The 17,099-nt window shown below is 35.8% G+C and overlaps 1 protein-coding gene across 6 annotated transcripts in view; it reads left to right on the plus strand.

The window, feature by feature from the left end:
- Positions 1-17,099, plus strand: part of LRRK2 (leucine rich repeat kinase 2) — a 64,264-nt gene that overhangs the window by 36,871 nt on the left and 10,294 nt on the right. For all 6 annotated transcript variants that reach the window (XM_032107678.1, XM_032107679.1, XM_032107682.1 and 3 more), the window contains 18 exons: positions 530-716; positions 1,103-1,284; positions 1,810-2,039; positions 3,054-3,181; positions 4,256-4,474; positions 6,630-6,831; positions 7,455-7,543; positions 8,119-8,306; positions 9,239-9,393; positions 10,309-10,455; positions 10,609-10,800; positions 11,537-11,683; positions 12,019-12,119; positions 12,294-12,484; positions 13,158-13,318; positions 14,131-14,301; positions 15,675-15,775; positions 16,245-16,439. In XM_032107678.1, the coding sequence (XP_031963569.1) occupies positions 530-716; positions 1,103-1,284; positions 1,810-2,039; positions 3,054-3,181; positions 4,256-4,474; positions 6,630-6,831; positions 7,455-7,543; positions 8,119-8,306; positions 9,239-9,393; positions 10,309-10,455; positions 10,609-10,800; positions 11,537-11,683; positions 12,019-12,119; positions 12,294-12,484; positions 13,158-13,318; positions 14,131-14,301; positions 15,675-15,775; positions 16,245-16,439 (2,986 nt within the window). The remainder of the gene's footprint in view (positions 1-529; positions 717-1,102; positions 1,285-1,809; positions 2,040-3,053; positions 3,182-4,255; positions 4,475-6,629; positions 6,832-7,454; positions 7,544-8,118; positions 8,307-9,238; positions 9,394-10,308; positions 10,456-10,608; positions 10,801-11,536; positions 11,684-12,018; positions 12,120-12,293; positions 12,485-13,157; positions 13,319-14,130; positions 14,302-15,674; positions 15,776-16,244; positions 16,440-17,099) is intronic.

Below are 17,099 nucleotides of genomic sequence, written 5' to 3' on the forward strand. Positions count from 1 at the left end.
GATCAGTAGAATGAGATTGTGGAAGGAGTGCTTGGAAGGGATGATCCAATAGGTGTGGGGAGATGTGAGTGCTGATGGCACCATAGAGAGGGCAGATCTAAGATTTGGGAACTTACATTAATGAAATTTGCTTAGAGCATGTTATTATTAATGTGGTACTGCACAATTTCAGCATGCTAGCATTCACAGCAGCAGATTTAATGGATGTGCTGAAAAAAGTGCAGTTTTCAGGTTCTACATCTCCAACTCAGACAAATCAATAAGGTGTTGCGTGTGTTTTTGTGTGCTTCGTGTTTCATGGTAACATGAACAGTGTATTTGTCCAATAGGTGTAGGTGAACTATGTAATTTCTGCACATACATGTATTTGCAAACATATCTACTTCTATTTGGATTTCAGTCAGAAAACCATCTCTTCTGATAGCTAATCCACTTGTTTATTAAAAATTAAAACAATTTTGGTTCCAGCTAATCTGGGTTTTATTTTTTCATTTGCTAACTTCTCTCTGTTTTATTTTCATGTTTTTAGTTTGCGATCAGTAGATTTAAGCCAAAACAAGATCCTAAGCCTGCCTGGACCAATGCACTGGAAATCACTAAATTTAAGGGAGCTGTTATTTAATCATAATCAAATAGACGTCTTGGACTTGAGTGAAAAGGCATGTGCATGGTCTAGGCTAGAAAAGCTACACCTCTCCCACAACAAGTTAAAGGAGGTAAAGTGGAAGATTCTACCTAGAGAAAATTTAATTGCTTTTCAGTTGAATGCAATTTTTCAATGTTCATTTGGTTTTCATGTCACCTCTCATACCACTGTACATTGTTATTAGTGAAATGGTATGTAAGTTCAAATAGTACTTTCTGTGAATGAAAATCACTATATTGTATTCAGCTTTTCTGCCTGGAATGTGTCAAATAATCAGCTTGTATGATGAATTACTTATAAGGTCTATTCTCTCTTAGTGTGGGATATTAGGCCTGTTTATTAAAAAAAAAAGAACTACAGCAGTAAAATTAATACCTAGTTTTGTTAATTATTTAATGTATTCATGTTCATTATTTTTTTTACATTTAGTTGCCCATTAAATGTTGTTTTATTTAGATTCCTCCTCAGATTGGCTTCCTAGAGAACTTGACTTCTCTGGATGTAAGTTACAATCCTGATTTGAGATTCTTTCCTGATGAAATGGGAAGACTGTCCAAAGTCTGGGATCTTCCTTTGGAAGGACTCCATCTTAATTTAGACTTCAAGCATGTGGGATGCAAAGCCAGAGACATTATCAGGTTTGTTGCCCTATTGTTCTTGAATATTCCTGGTTTGCTTTCTTGGGATTTGCAGTAAGCATTAAGAAAATAACATACTGTTTTGAAAAGACATGCTGGTTTGTCATATGAAATCCAGCATGCTGCTCTATGGAAGGTTATCATATCAACACACACACATATACTGGAGTGGTTTAGACCATACTAGTATTACCTCTTGAATTCGATGCTTCTATAAACTGTGCAATAAATGGTGCTTACCAATTGTTTGTAATATGTTTATTGTTCCCCAGAGAATTGTGCACAGAGCACAATTTTAGGATAATTATAAAACAGAACAAAAAAAAAAAAAAAGACATATTCTTAATTAAACTTCACCTATCAAATCAGAAATTAGAGTAAAGAGTTAAAAGAACAGTAGTATCAAACAGATACTGAAAATTTGAAGAAAATGGTATGGTTCTAGATGTTTCCTTGTTCTTGAGTTCTATTGGTATTTCTCTCTATTTTACTCTTCTGTGAGTTTTGCAAACTTTTTTCTACCAGATTTCTTCAACAACGACTGAAGAAGGCTGTACCTTATAACAGAATGAAGCTCATGATTGTTGGGAACACTGGCAGTGGGAAAACTACCCTGCTACAACAACTAATGAAAAGCAAACGGACAGAATTGGGCTCTCCAAAAGCTACAATAGGCATTGATGTAAAAGACTGGATCATTCAAGGGAAAGGCAAAATGAAAAAAGAGCTTATATTAAATGTGTGGGACTTTGGAGGTATTTCCTGAGTTTATTTTCCTTTACTATTGTCTTTTCTAACTTTTTAATTCATTACTTATTCTTAGAGTCAGCCTGTGGTAATTCGAACTGGGGACTAGAATCACACAAAGGTACACCCAAAGTCCAGTGACCACTTAAAAATTAGTGAATTCTGTAAACTAGCAGCTAATCCCTCAGATTTAATATAAAGCCTCAGGAATTTCTCATCATTAAATGTGGTTTGACGACTCATTTCAACTATAATACTTCAAAACAATCATTTCAGAGTAGTAAGAAACAGCTTGTAATCACCAGAAGAATCTTTAATTGAACTCTGTTTCTCTCTTTTATAATCTGGGTCTCTCTAGGCTCTGCAGTGTCACAGGTTTGTAAGGTCACAGACAACAAAGCACTTAGGACAAGTCTTTGAACCTTGTGTTTCTGGAAAACTTCCTAAGTTTGGGGGACTACAGAAGCACTTCTAAAATCCAGGGCTATTTTAGGCTATAGAAGAGTTATTTTTAAACAGTGGTCTATCATCATTTAAATATAATCTGTCACAATGCTTAAGCACAGACCAGTGATATTTAAGCTGGGTTTCCATCTTTAGTTGTGATTTTAAGTGCTTAATTATGTGAACTTATTTTGAAGTTGCTGAAGGTGTTGGAGAAAGGGAAGGAAGAAGGTAGAAGGAGGGGGAGGAGTGAGGGAGAAATTCAGTATTGGAGTTTTAAAAGAATCCTGACCTTTTAATTGTCTTCGCAGCACCCATGTTTATCCAGTTAAACCTTACACTTCTTGATTTAAAACCAGCGGATGTGTTTTAACGTTACACTTCAGCCAGTGACCTACCACAGAGTGCCTTCCTAAAATTCATAGTTATTATGATTTCCTGACAATTTAGATAAATTTCTGCAGACATTAGGTTCAGTAGTGAATTTCTGGTCTGAAGACAAGTGTTCCTCTGCCTTTTTGTGATCTGAAGATGTTCAGTCAAGGAAGTACTAAACAATGGAAATTTTTGATCATTAGGACAAGAAGAGTTCTACAGTACCCATCCTCATTTTATGACCCAGAGGGCTTTATATCTTGCTGTTTATGATCTCAGCAAGGGACAAGCAGAGGTGGATGCTATGAAGCCATGGCTTTTTAACATCAAGGTAAGACATACAGAATGGAATTCTCCTTTCCAGGGAGCTGTAGGTCAACAGCAAATTAACCACAAATATTTATATAGGGGAAGAAGAAAAAAAAAGTTCTTCAGAAAATAAGATTAGTAATAATATTAATCAAGAGCTGAAATACATCATGTATTGGATATGGAAGTATTTTTAGACATAAAAAGAAATTATTAGCACCATTTTGGACTTAAAATTGTACAAAGTGATGTGCAAAAGAATGGCGTGTATGTTCTGGCAATATTTTGAATTGACTGATAAAAATAAAAAAGTAGTATTAAAGAAATGATGAGTTAAATTTGCATTTTTCTTTTACACCAGTGTAAATTTTGGGGAAATCAGAACTAGATTAATTTAAAACTGACTAGATACAGGTTTGAAATCATGCTATTAAGTGTATGCTTAATATCCTATTGTTAATAGAAATTATTCCAGAAGTATGGTTGGGAGTTGACCTGAGAATCTGCCTGTATACTTTTCATTTTTTCTAAGTGTTTGTGTCCATTTATGAAGTCTTTCCATGGTGAACAAGCATCTTTTCTTTTTGTAGGATGGTTAGCCTTGACTGGGTGACAGACTCACATGAAGAGTTTGTTTACTGATCGTGTTAATGAAACTTGTCTTTTTCACTCTTTCCACCTTGGGCAGTGATACAGGACACAGGGTTGCAATCAGTTTAGTGTTGATGAGAATAATTTCTGATGTGTTCTCCTTTCCTCCTTTCCTATCTCCTTTCCTATGCAGTACTTGCTGATGTTTCACTGCACTGTTCCAATGACAGCTAGCAAAGTATCATTTCTTTTGGTTTTTCAGTTTTGTTGGATGTTCTTAATGAAAAATGTCCCTCTACTTTACTGCCAATACTGTTAATCTGCAAAGAATGAAATCCAGATGTACACTCCTTCCTTTTAGAAGAAGCTGATTTTTTAATATTTCTGTTTTGAAATAGACTGCTCTCTGAATGTTTGACTGAATTGCTCACATTTTATGTGAATATAAAACACTAAAGTCAACATTCACTATTGAGTTACTCAACAGTATGGATCTCACTTACAGGCTCGAGCTTCAACATCCCCTGTCATTCTTGTTGGCACTCATTTGGATGTTTGTGATGAAATGCAGCGTAAGGCCTGCATGAGCAAAATTACTAGGGAGCTGTTGAACAAGCGAGGCTTCCCAGCAATCCAGGATTACCACTTTGTGAATGCCACAGAAGAATCTGATTCCATTATCAGACTTCGGAAAATCATCATAAAGGAGAGTCTTCACTTCAAGGTAAGCTACATACTGTTTGTAATTTTGCAAACATCCTTGTTTTACTTAAGTGAATACATTTTTAAACATTAATACGTAATTAATTACATTTTTGTGTGATAGCAAAGTCATCCTGCCTTCTATAAAATGTTACACACAGCAAAATAATGAAGGAAAATTGCCAGGTTTGTTTTAATTTGATTTTCTACCAAAAAAATCAACTTAGTAAAAATCCCAGCTAAGTTCTGTTTTCAAGCACTAGGGCCATAAATCAAATATTTCATTAAAAATGAGCCATCTTTTTCTTAAAAAGAAAGTTAATTAAAATCTTGGTTTGTTGGGTGACATTACATAATTACAGTAAGTACTGCAAGATTTAAGGGGATAGGAAATACAATTTTGTGGTTTCTGAAAACCAACTGGTTTCCCATTTACTGATTTCATTTTACATAGCATGAAACTATTTCTGTAAAGAGGAAAGTGAATTAAAACAGGAAAAGAAGGTCCTGTGGACTGAGTAATCCTCCTAGATTCGAGTATCTGCACATGTAATTCTGTTGTCTCCAAAGTCATCCCAGCTCATTCCCTGCTCTCTCCTTAGCCACAGTATGAAGTGTGGATGAAGAGACCAGCCCAGGCATGGAGCTTATAGAAAGACAGGATTCAATCTGTAACAAAAAGAATACTTTTTTTTTCACTTATACAGTATCAATCATACATAGTGTCATAACACATTAAAGAGAAGAGGTGATGTCCTGTGCTACTTAAGTCAATGGCAGAAGTTCATAAATCATATCAGAGCCCAGATTTCTTTTGAATGACTGCTTGGGAGATTTTATAAAGCAGATGATGTATTTATGACTAGCCTTACACCAGTGGTGTTACAAATGAGTTAAAGTGTACACACTCCTCTTGTTTCTCCTAGAAACTAGCAGCTTATTCACATCCAAAATCTCCCTAACTCCATTCCACAGTGCAGGGAACAGCTAACCTGTTAAAGGGCAAAGAGGTGGCCTCTTCAAGTGAAAGGGGTTAATTCCACTTCTGATACATCCAATGGGCATGAATAGAGCTGGTGTTTGTACAGGTGTATGTGGCTTTATGTCTCACCGTACTTCTTCAGCACTCCAGAGAAGTTCTGCTTCTTGAAAAATTTTGTTCCTTTAACATCTATATCTCTTGAGACTATGACTTAAACTGATGTTTAAACTTCTGCACAGATGTAAGGTGGCCTGAAGGAAATTGGATAATTACCATAAATGATGTAGGTAGTTTGTGAAAGGAATGTTACAAGGTATCTGCTTGGAGGTTAGACAAAGTGGGTCAAGTATTCAGCGTGGTCATCAAGTTCTCTGAAGTCTTTGAAATTACACAAGGCATTCATTTCATCTGCACAAGGTACCAATTACATTTTTGACACATAAAAATATCACAGTGCATTGGTGAGAGAAAGATTACAGCTAAGAAGACAGTTTGTAAATATTGGAAAAGTTGTTTCCCATTTCCTCAAAAAAGTTAGTAGCTCAGCACCTGTGGAGAAAGGAAAACCTGACCCGATACTAGCAATTACCATATACCAAAGGGTGTCTCCAGGAGGGAGCTCGGGCTCAGGAACCAGGCACAAAGCACCCAACTGTTTCCCCTAAGTGTCACTAATGTGGCTAAATTTATTTCATTCTCTTCTCTCGTCCACTGACTGCCAGCAGTGGAGACTTAATCGAGCTACTACCTTTTTTCCCCAGTTTACCTAAAGAAATGGCTGGAGATATTACATATTTCAAGAAGCATAGGTTTTTTTATTAATTTGTCTACTGTTTGTGTTAACTGGAGATGTATGACACCGTCTGCTCATACAGTGAATATTTTCCTTTTAGTTTGAACCAAAGCTTCTCTTTGAAATAACGTCTTCTGAAAAGACCTCATTTGTTATTTTTTATGTACAAGTAATATGGAAATATTTTCTTCTCTGAGTATTTATTTATAGAAAGACATTATAATTCTGAAAGAATATTTAGTTACATCTACCTTTCAGAAGCCAGGATGGTCAATAAATGAGTGTTCTTGTTCCTTCTTTATGCTACTATTGAGTGGACATACACTTTATATCTTAGTTTTATTTTCTGCATTTAACATGAATAAATTAATACATTTAAGATTATTATTCCTAATTTTACAGATCAGAGATCAGCCAGTGGTTGGTCAGCTAATTCCTGACAGCTACCTGGAGCTGGAAAAGAGAATTTTGCTGGAACGTAAAAACGTCCCAGGAGAATTTCCTGTTATTGATCAGAAACGCTTACTGGAACTGGTACAAGAAAGCCAGTTACAACTGGATGAAAATGAACTCCCTCATGCAATTCACTTTCTGAATGAATCAGGTAAAATATTCTCTTCAATGTGTGCTTGTTAGCACTTTGTTGCAAATCTGCTGCTGACAGATCTGTACCCGTTTTTAAGTCTCTCACAAGGTTGCCACAAAATGGTAAGCTGAAGTGTCTAAGCTTGGGTAGCATCAGTTTGTTAAACCACATTGTTAGGAAGGGAATTCCATGACATGAAGGACCACAACTGTAACAGTTTATATCTCTTGCTATCTCTTACCACTCCTTGAAAACATCAAACTGCTGGTTAGACAACACAGTTGCTGAAGAAAGATGCAATTGCTTCAATAGCTCAAATAGAATAGTGGTTAGAGGAATACGTGTAACAGCTTATCTCAGCGCAGTACTGATGTCCTAAGATGAAATAATAAACCAGACAGAGCTTAGCAAAAAAACCAAGTCAGATTAAAAATCTAACAAAAAGTCTGAAAATAAAGGCAAAGCTGAACAAATCATGCTTGGACTCTACTCTTCTGAGATATTGCCATAAATATAGCTGTATTTATTATTCAAATTGTTTATGTCAGTTCACATAATAAAAACAGCCCAGAGTGGAGTGCTTACTTTGCTTAATATTGAGCTTGAGCAATGCACTGCTAATTACAGTTTTCTTTGTGCAGGTGTTCTCCTTCATTTTCAAGACCCAGCACTACAGCTAAGAGATCTGTATTTTGTAGATCCTAAGTGGCTGTGTAAAATCATGGCACAGGTCAGACTGATTACTTTTTGTATATACATTCATGGTACGTTTTCCCCTGTCTAAAGCCACTGTAACTTACCAGTGTTTCTTCTTCACCATTTCTTTATTGTTTCTTCATCTAGAATTTTCTCAAGGTCCATATTTTTTTACCTGGTTCTTTCTGTTTCTATTGCTTTTGGACAACTGACTGTCTCATTGCTTGTCTGTTCTTAAATTGTAATGTCCAATATAATTTAAATTGCAACAGACACAGGAATACATGTAGAGTAGAAGAACCCTATGGATGCAAGGTAATCCTGCAATACATTGACACAGGTTGAGATGAAAGCTGGAACTTTGGGTTAAAGGCTGTAAGAAGGGGGAAGAAGTGTAATTGTGTGTTTGGTACAGCTGGCAGAGGAAAGTGAGTGGTTATGGAGTTGGAATGGGAGAGCAGCAGACTAACTGCTTAAGTGAGACCGTCATTGAAATGTTGATCTAGAAACACTCTCAAAATTTATTATATGTATTCAGATTTTATAACATCTGAAACTTTCATCTAATGAAGAATGTACACCTGAAATTGTTTCACTTTTTTGAAAAAGATTCTGATGGTGAAAGTGGAAGGCTGTTCTAAATACCCTAAGGGAATTGTAAAGCGTTCAGATGTGGAAAAATTCCTTTTGAAGAAGAGCAAGTTTCCTAAAATCTATATGTCACAATACTTCAAGCTTCTGGAAAAGTTTCAGATTGCTTTGCCATTAGGAGAAGACCAACTACTAATCCCAAGCAGGTAAGCAAGGAACTAAACCCACAAATGACAGACATAAAGATAGATCAAAATAGAAACCTTCCATCAGCCTAACTGGTTTCACTGATCATCAGAGCAATTTGGTGCATGAAAGCATGATAAGCTCTTCGTATATTACATTTTAGTAAATGCTTTCAGAAGAGACATGTTAAGCTGATCTTGTAGCAGGTAGGGCTTTATGTTGTATCAACATGCTGGGTAAATGGAAAATATAAATGATACAACACTTTATGTGGATAATATTTCTTTTACAGTTACCATGCTTCAAGACTACAGCAAGGAGATTGTAATTTAGCTTCACACAGCAGTGTGCCAGCATTATAGATAGTTATTGTAATATAAAAGATAACAAAAAATTTCCATACCCTATTTGCTTGAAGTGAGAACCACATACAAGTTACTCAGAGTCAGTACCTCCTTCAAAAAGTCTAGATTTTAAGTGTGGTGACAAAAAAGTGTTATGACTTTGAACGTGGTATTTTTTTTTACCTGAAGCAGATAACGCAATTTCTCTGCCTCAGTTACAGATTTCCCTATGTGTTTAGTAATGTTCACGTTGCCAAATGGAGAGTGTTGCATGGCTGCACTGATTAGGATTTCTATGTCCTCAAAGCCCTGGGATAGGAAGATTTTATCTGAATGTCTTACCTGCCTTATGTATGTCTCAGATTTTTCTCATATTTGCATTAAATATCTAGGGATTGTTAGCAAGGTTCTGTTGGGTTTAAATTACAGTCAGAACTTCACTGTGACACAAGCAAGCAGAATAAAACAATACACTATCTGTTAGCTCCCTGACCATCTGAATCATGCATTCATTAATAAGTAATGCATTTTACATAATAAATAATATATGTCATCAGCTCAGCTATAGTACATCATCAAATACTGTCTTAATATTTTTATTCTTTCAGCTTGTCTGATCACAGACCTGTTATAGAGCTTCCCCACTGTGAAAATTCAGAAATTATCATCAGGCTTTATGAGATGCCATACTTTCCTATGGGATTTTGGTCCAGGCTGATCAACAGGTTGCTTGAGATATCACCTTACATGCTATCAGGAAGAGGTACAAATCTTTATCTTCAAAAGGAATAGTGTGCAAGTTTGCTCTGAATGCCAACATCTGCATGTTAAAGCTTTAGTCCCCAACATTGTTTTGCTTTAGCTAAATTCCTAACACTTCACAAATGCAAGAAAAAGACAGTGGTCATTTTTGTAACTTAGAAGTATCCAGGAACAGATAGTGCCTGATTTCCACAGTGGTGTGCAAAAGAAAGTTAAGGTTGTAAGCAATCCATTTCTCTCCTTCACATGCTAGAGATAGAGGAAATCCTTATGTTTATACAATATTGCTATTTACTTCCACAAAGAATACAGGAAGGGATATGTCTTCCACACAGAAAAACAAACTGCTTTTCTTCAGGTTCATGAATACTCCCTTTGTTTAAGTCTCAAAGCTTTGTTTTTATTAGAAAGAGGGTATATGTCTTTACTTTTTCTCCAAGAATTCCATGCTTTCACATGCTAATGCTCTACAAATATCATTTTTAAGTGCCTGCTGTCCTGGCATTCGAGTTTCTTCTGAGCATCAAATTCCAGTTGCTTCCTGCTATTTCATGAGTGTGTGACAGGAAAAATTTAAATCACAGCTTTTTTCATATTTTGCCTGAGATATTCTGTGCTTGAATCTGAATGTACCTAAGCATTTCTGTAATGCCAACCTGCTGCATGACTTACCATCTGGTTAAATACTTACAGTTTGTTGGTATGCCTTATAGAATTGAACAGCAGTTGACATATATTCAGCTTTTGTGGGGCTATGCTGCCTGCAAGGTTGTAGCCTTTATTTTGTTTATTATTTGTGTAGGTATAATCCTGCAATCACAATTATATATTCAAAGTACCATGAATTATTCTGAGTATTTTAAAATTGACATTCATATTGAAGATCAGATTTTTAATCTAATTTTGTGTTTTCTAGAGCGAGCTCTTCGTCCTAATAGAATGTACTGGAGACAAGGCATCTACTTGAACTGGTCTCCTGAAGCTTATTGTCTAGTGGAATCAGCAGTATTTGACAACAACCCAGACAGTTTTTTGAAAATTACAGCACCTTCTTGCAGAAAAGGTTAATTATTCCTGAACCTGAATTTTGCTCCAGTTTGATTGCAGCTTGGCATTTTGGTTTGTTGTGCTTTTGCCTTTGGAATGTAGAGTTTATCTTTGTAATTAAAAGTACGGCAGATGGGGTCTGTAATTTCCCTTTTTTGTTTTCTTAAAGGGTGCATCCTTTTGGGGCAAGTTGTGGATCACATAGATTCTCTTATGGAAGAATGGTTTCCAGGTTTGTTGGAAATAGATGTGTGTGGTGAAGGGGAAACCCTGTTGAAGAAATGGGCTCTGTACAGCTTTCAAGATGGTGAAGAACATCAAAAAATACTACTTGATGACTTACTTAGGAAGGCTGAAGAAGGTATGCATTTATGCCATTTGAGGTGTACAGAGGTACACTTGTATCTAGACAAATACTATGCAATGTCCCCTTTATAACATTTGGGTACTTCACGTTATTTAAAAACATTTCATTTCCATAAGAAATAATTACAGTGTAAGGCAAAAGCAACTTGGTTTTTTATGTAAGAGCTGTCTCGTATATACAAGTATAGAATATGAGACAGATTGCATATTCTCTCTGTAGTTATATAAAAACTGCAATAATGAAAAGAATCCTTTTGTCATAATATTGATAATGCAGCTTCAATCTTGGAACTGAATTCAGCACAAAGTAAAACTAATACTTGATCTCTTGGTTGGATCACATAGCACAGTAATTTAAAAGACAATATTCAGTATGGCATTCTACATACTAACAGCATTCTTTCTTTTTACAGACAGAAAAATAATCTCTTGGTTAGTTTGGTGTTGTCATATAGCAGCAATTTTTTTCACAGTTGATTGGTACCTATATAGAACCTTGAAAATACTTAAACATATAAGATCCAAGAATTTGTATAGCAAACTTGATTAGTGTGTATGTCTGTGCACATGCATATATATATGTATGTATGTATGTATGTGTAAGCACATATATGAATCTAATTTTAGGTACATTGATCTTACACATTCTCAGAGATCCTCGTGCCTTTCAGTGCTTTCTGAATGATGCCTACCCTTTTTTTTTTTTCCATTTTCTCTTTTGTTTTTCTTAGGTGACCTTTTGGTAAATCCAGATCAACCAAGACAGACCATTCCAATTGCTCAGATTGCTCCTGATCTGATATTGGCTGATTTGCCTAGAAATATTATGTTGAACAACGATGACCTGGAATTTGATGAAGCTCCTGAATTTCTCTTGGGTAAGCATTATTTTGTAGGGTGGTTTTTTTACAGAGATAGTGTAAACAAATCTATTGAAGTCAGTTCTGCCACATATGAAAAGCATTTTAGGCATTTCATTTCTGAAGAAATGTATTATTTTAAGGCATTCTGAATTTCAGGTTATTGAGTTTTGAATTTTCCAGTAACTTGTGCACTAGGACACTGTTTTTTGTATGTTTATTTTACTAATTATGAAGCTTAAAATAGTGGATAGCCCACACATTTTAAAACTGAATGCTTTCAGCTTTTCTTTTTGAGAAATGGTTGTTATCCCTTTGTTTATAATGCTCTCTTCAATTTTATTGTTCAAAAGGTGATGGTGGGTTTGGATCTGTGTACCGTGCATCCTATGGTGGTGAAGAGGTTGCTGTAAAGATTTTCAATAAACATACTTCCCTCAGGCTCCTAAGACAAGTAAGAAATACTGCCTTTTTTTTGGTAGTGCTGCTCTTGGAATACCAACCCTAGAGAAGAGTTCTAAAAGTTTAAGTAAATTGCAAGTCTTCACTCCAAAACATTCCTCAGTTTGCTTTAGATGTGCAGAGATTATGCTATTTGCACTATTTCATCTGATTTTACAATTTACAGGAGCTTGCAGTGCTTTGTCACCTTCACCACCCCAGTTTAGTGTCTTTGCTGGCTGCTGCAATCCGTCCCCGGATGCTGGTGATGGAATTAGCCCTCAAAGGATCTCTTGACCGTTTGCTGCAACAAGACAATGCAAGTTTAACTAGAACACTTCAGCACAGGATAGCTCTACATGTAGCAGATGGTTTGAGGTAAGTGTGACTTCTGCATTGCTGTAAAAACAGGATATAGCTTCAAGTAGGATATAATGCAAATGAAAAGCTTCCGTTCTCTCACATCCCAAGCAGAATATTTCCTGGGTCAGACAAGTGCTTGTATTTTTATGGTTGATTGGCTGATACATAACACATACTTTCGTTACCTGTTTTTTTCCTGCTAATGAGTAATGCTCATGTAAGTAGAGAAATTGCAAGACTCTGGGTGCAATTTCTATGTGGCTGCTGATTTCTTACTAAAATGTCAAAGAAATTAATTTAGTGCATTTCTCAAGTTCTGAAGGTCCAAGAATTACCTCAGGAGCTCTTGCAGTGTGACTTTAAAATGACAAAACCTGCAAGGGGGCTCAGGGATCAAAGAAGCTTAAGGTTCTAAGATGCATTTTTCAAACTGTCAGTGACTCTTCAGATAAAACTTGGTACTGAAATACTGCAATGTAAATAGTAAGGTAGTAAATAGTATTTCAGAACAATTCTAAAGTCACTGTCTGGAAAGGCTGTGTCATATTGGTGACGTTTGACATTTTTAACACAGTATTTCATGTTTGAAAGCACAGTTTGCTGTTGTGGGAATAATGCACTCAGTGTGTATATACAGATGCATCCCTGACTTACAAATGCTTTCAGTAAATATTTTTTTGATTACTAGGTACCTGCATTCAGCAATGATCATCTACCGTGACTTAAAGCCTCACAATGTGTTGCTTTTTACCTTATATCCCAATTCAGCTGTTATTGCAAAAATAGCTGATTATGGCATTGCCCAGTATTGTTGCCGAATGGGAATAAAAACCTCTGAAGGCACACCAGGTATGGAAATATGCTTTGATTTAAAGTCCATTATGTCCAAAATATCTAATATATTTTTTATGTAGTCTGTAAGAAGTAACTCAAATCTATAGTCTAGTCAAAATCACAAAAAGGAGTCCTAATCATATTACAAGTTGTGATGCTGGATTTATACCTCTTGGCCTTTCCTCCTGTTCATGTTTTAACACCTTTTAGAAGAATCAAGGAGTATATTAAAGCTTTAAAAAGAGAAGAAATTAAATTACATGCATTCATAATAATTCTCCATTGTCTTGTTTTAATATGGTTATTGTGATATTGAAATTATACTGCTAACATTTTTTGCTTTAATTTCCAGTAGTGCGTACATAAGTCTTAATTTTTTTTAAAGGCAGTAAATACCTGCACTGTTCTCCAACTTTAGAGAGAACCTATTAGCATCCATTCTAAAGCACTGAACAATTCAACCACTTTGAAAAGTGCCTTTAGGTCTTTTAAGTTGTGCTTGAGAGTGTGACTTCAAGTGTTAAATGTTAAACCTTCAATAAAGACTGCAGACTTGCCCTTGATTTTTAGCATTCATTGATAAAATGATTATTTTATATTAAATGGGGCAGGAGTTCTGTAACTGATGTACTATTGCCTTTCTTTGTACTTACTGCTGATATTTTTGGAGGTCTGCCAAATACAAGCTATTGCCAGCCCAGAAATAGTTTGATGATTTTCCGTGCACTTCCTGTGCTGTTTTTATCAATAGTTGTTTACTTTTTAAAGTATAAAGATGGCTTCATCTTGATATGAAGCATACTTATTAATGAATGATTTATTTGCAGGATTTCGAGCACCAGAGGTTGCCAGAGGAAATGTTATTTACAATCAGCAAGCTGATGTTTATTCATTTGGCTTGCTGCTTTATGACATTTTAACAGGAGGAGGTAGAATAATGGAAGGCTTGAAGTTTCCAAATGAGTTTGATGAATTAGCAATACAAGGAAAGTTACCAGGTATGCCTTGTTTCTTAAAGCTTTAACATTTGTCCTGCCTCTTCCAGAAATAGCATATCTTATGGATTATGTTGTATCTAACAGTGATCATAGAAGGAGACTTAGAAAAATATTCATCATATTCTTCATATTCCATCTGCATTAAAATATGTAATTATTGGCTGCTGGAAGGAAGATTAAACAGTGTCAGGCTGGACATGATGTAATCATTTGGAAAATGTAACTCAGGACAATGTAACTTGGGCAACTTCTGCCAAAGTGTCAAGAGCTGTTGAATTTTTTAGCACTACAAGCTTTATGTGTGGTGTTCTTATTTATTGCCCAGCAATAGTGGGTATACTCATGAAACATTCTTTAAGGAATGTTTTGCTCCATTTAGGAAAGAGCAGCATCTAATCTGACATGGCTTCTCTATTGTGAGAGACAGAGAATTCATACATTTTCTGCTCCTTAAGGAGAATAGTCCAGTTCTAAATTCAGACAGGTTCCACTCCCTTCCTGAAGGGGATATCCCGGGAACTGATGACTAAGTATCTCTTGAGTGCAGCTGTATTGACTGTATTATGAGCCCTCTGAAATAATTCAAGTATTAGTTTCTGGAGACAGTACAGTTCCTTCCACCTATGCTCATCATTTTTTTAGTCCCACCAAAAGAGGGGCTGGCTGATCTCACAAGTAAACAGTGCCTATCATTTGTTGCACTGAATATGTTCATTTGCAGGTATTCATCACTAATGTTACCTCTCTCTAAGGTAGGACTGGAATATTTACTGTGGATTTTGATGAACTAAAAGGAAAAGCAATACAGGCACCATTATTCATGAATGATTTGTTCTCAGAGAGTTCAGCAGCTATAGTCATAAGACACATATTCCAAGCACTAAGTGGGAATTTAAACTTCCATATCTTGTAAATGCTATATGGAGTTGTTCATCTATTTGCTGTATCTTTTATTGGAAATTCATCTATATTGCATATACTCAAAAGAATAAATAAATGTGGAAAATAGTGTTTACAGGAATTTGAAAGACTATTGACTGAAGTGACATACCCTTGAATGGTCAGCATTAATGGAAACACAACCCACATATATCTGCAATTCAGTCTCAGACACAGGGACATAAAAGAAAAAGATAAAGCAAAATACATTTGCATTAACTGCTGTTAATTAAAAGGACTCTAGTTCTAGCATTTCATGCTCTAGCATTTAATGGCAGATGAGCAATTCCAAGCTGTTCATGCTGACATTTTACCTAAGAATGTGATATTTCTTAGAACAGCTCAGTAAGAAAAATGAATTCTAAAAATAAGAAGAAGGTTAGTTAAAACTATGGTAAATGCCGGTTAAAAAGTTATGTAATTTTACATTCTAGATCCTGTCAAAGAATATGGATGTTCTCCCTGGCCTGAAGTTGAAAATTTAATTAAAAAGTGTTTGAAGGAAAACCCTCAGGAGCGACCAACATCTTGCCAGGTACTAATTAGTGTATTTTTTTGTGGTTTTATGATAGATGGCAGTACGAAGTTGTGGTTTCTGAAAAGGAATCAGTCATTAAGTTAATGAGAAGCACAGGTTTCTTTCTGTTGTTCTTTTCTGGAATGGAAACAGCCATGAAATACCGTCTGCTTTCACCATCCAGAATAAATTGTTCCATTGAAATCTACCAACCACATGTTCTAGCTTGGTGTGTTCCCCTGTGTTGCTGTGTAGCAATTGTAGTGAAACACAGATCGGATTACTTCTTGGTCTTTACTAGAGCTATGCAAAAAAGACTTTGTTAAATAGTATCAGTGCAGCTACACACTTTTAGGTGGCAGTAAAATGACCAGACCTGCTGAGATGCTGTGTACATATTCTAAAAAACATAGTTATCCACTGCTTATTATTTATCACTGTAGAAACCATTGTTGTCACCGTGTGTATGCTGTGGCTTTCTTTGTAGGTTTATGAGATCCTGAATTCTGCTGAGCTCATCTGTTTGATGAGGTATGTCTCAATACCTAGCACATCTACAGCAGAGTGCATGGTGGCTGCCAATCAAAGCTGCAAGAAGGCAGGAGTCTGGATAGGCAATGGAAACACAGAAAAGGCACAGCTTTCATTTGTTAACCTAAATACAGATGGACATACTTGTGAGGTATGTGGGAAGGTTGACATTAATTCTATTTTTTCTGGCACACAGATGTATTTCAGAAAAATTAATTGCATTTTAACAGCAGGATATTACTTCTGGAAAGCTAAGCTTTGGGAGAACAAAGATTGCTTGTAAGTGAGTCATCATTGTACCCATGAAATGAAGTAGAAAAGCAGTTGCTTTTTACTCTCTTCCTGTTATCCAGCCTGAACTTTCTCATAATACTGTCTTTCCACTACTGGATTACTTTCTTCCACTGAGATGGAAACTATTTCTAGCATGGAGGCCACAGAAAGGAGTAGTAGTTAGGCAGCCCTTCATATCTCTACCTCCTCTAACAATCCAGGTAGTCTCTTAACAATTTCTCACTTCCCGCAAATACGATCTCCTTGTGCCACTTTGGTGATGGCCTCCAGCTCTTTTCATATGATTTTTGTACGCCTCAGTCCTGCCCCATCAGCAAAGGGGAAAGGTTTTACCCAGGACTGATATGCTGTGATGAACATGTGTGCTAGAATTGAGCATAATTCATCATCAAAGTTGTTTCAGTTCTATTTCAATCTGCTGTCTGTTGACCATGATACATCTGAATTGGTAGCTTTGGTATAAATTATTTATTATTTGGTATAAATTATTTATTTTCTAAAAATAAAATGAGAAAAA

The sequence above is a fragment of the Corvus moneduloides genome, chromosome 4 (assembly GCF_009650955.1).
Source record: "Corvus moneduloides isolate bCorMon1 chromosome 4, bCorMon1.pri, whole genome shotgun sequence".
NCBI lineage: Eukaryota > Metazoa > Chordata > Aves > Passeriformes > Corvidae > Corvus > Corvus moneduloides.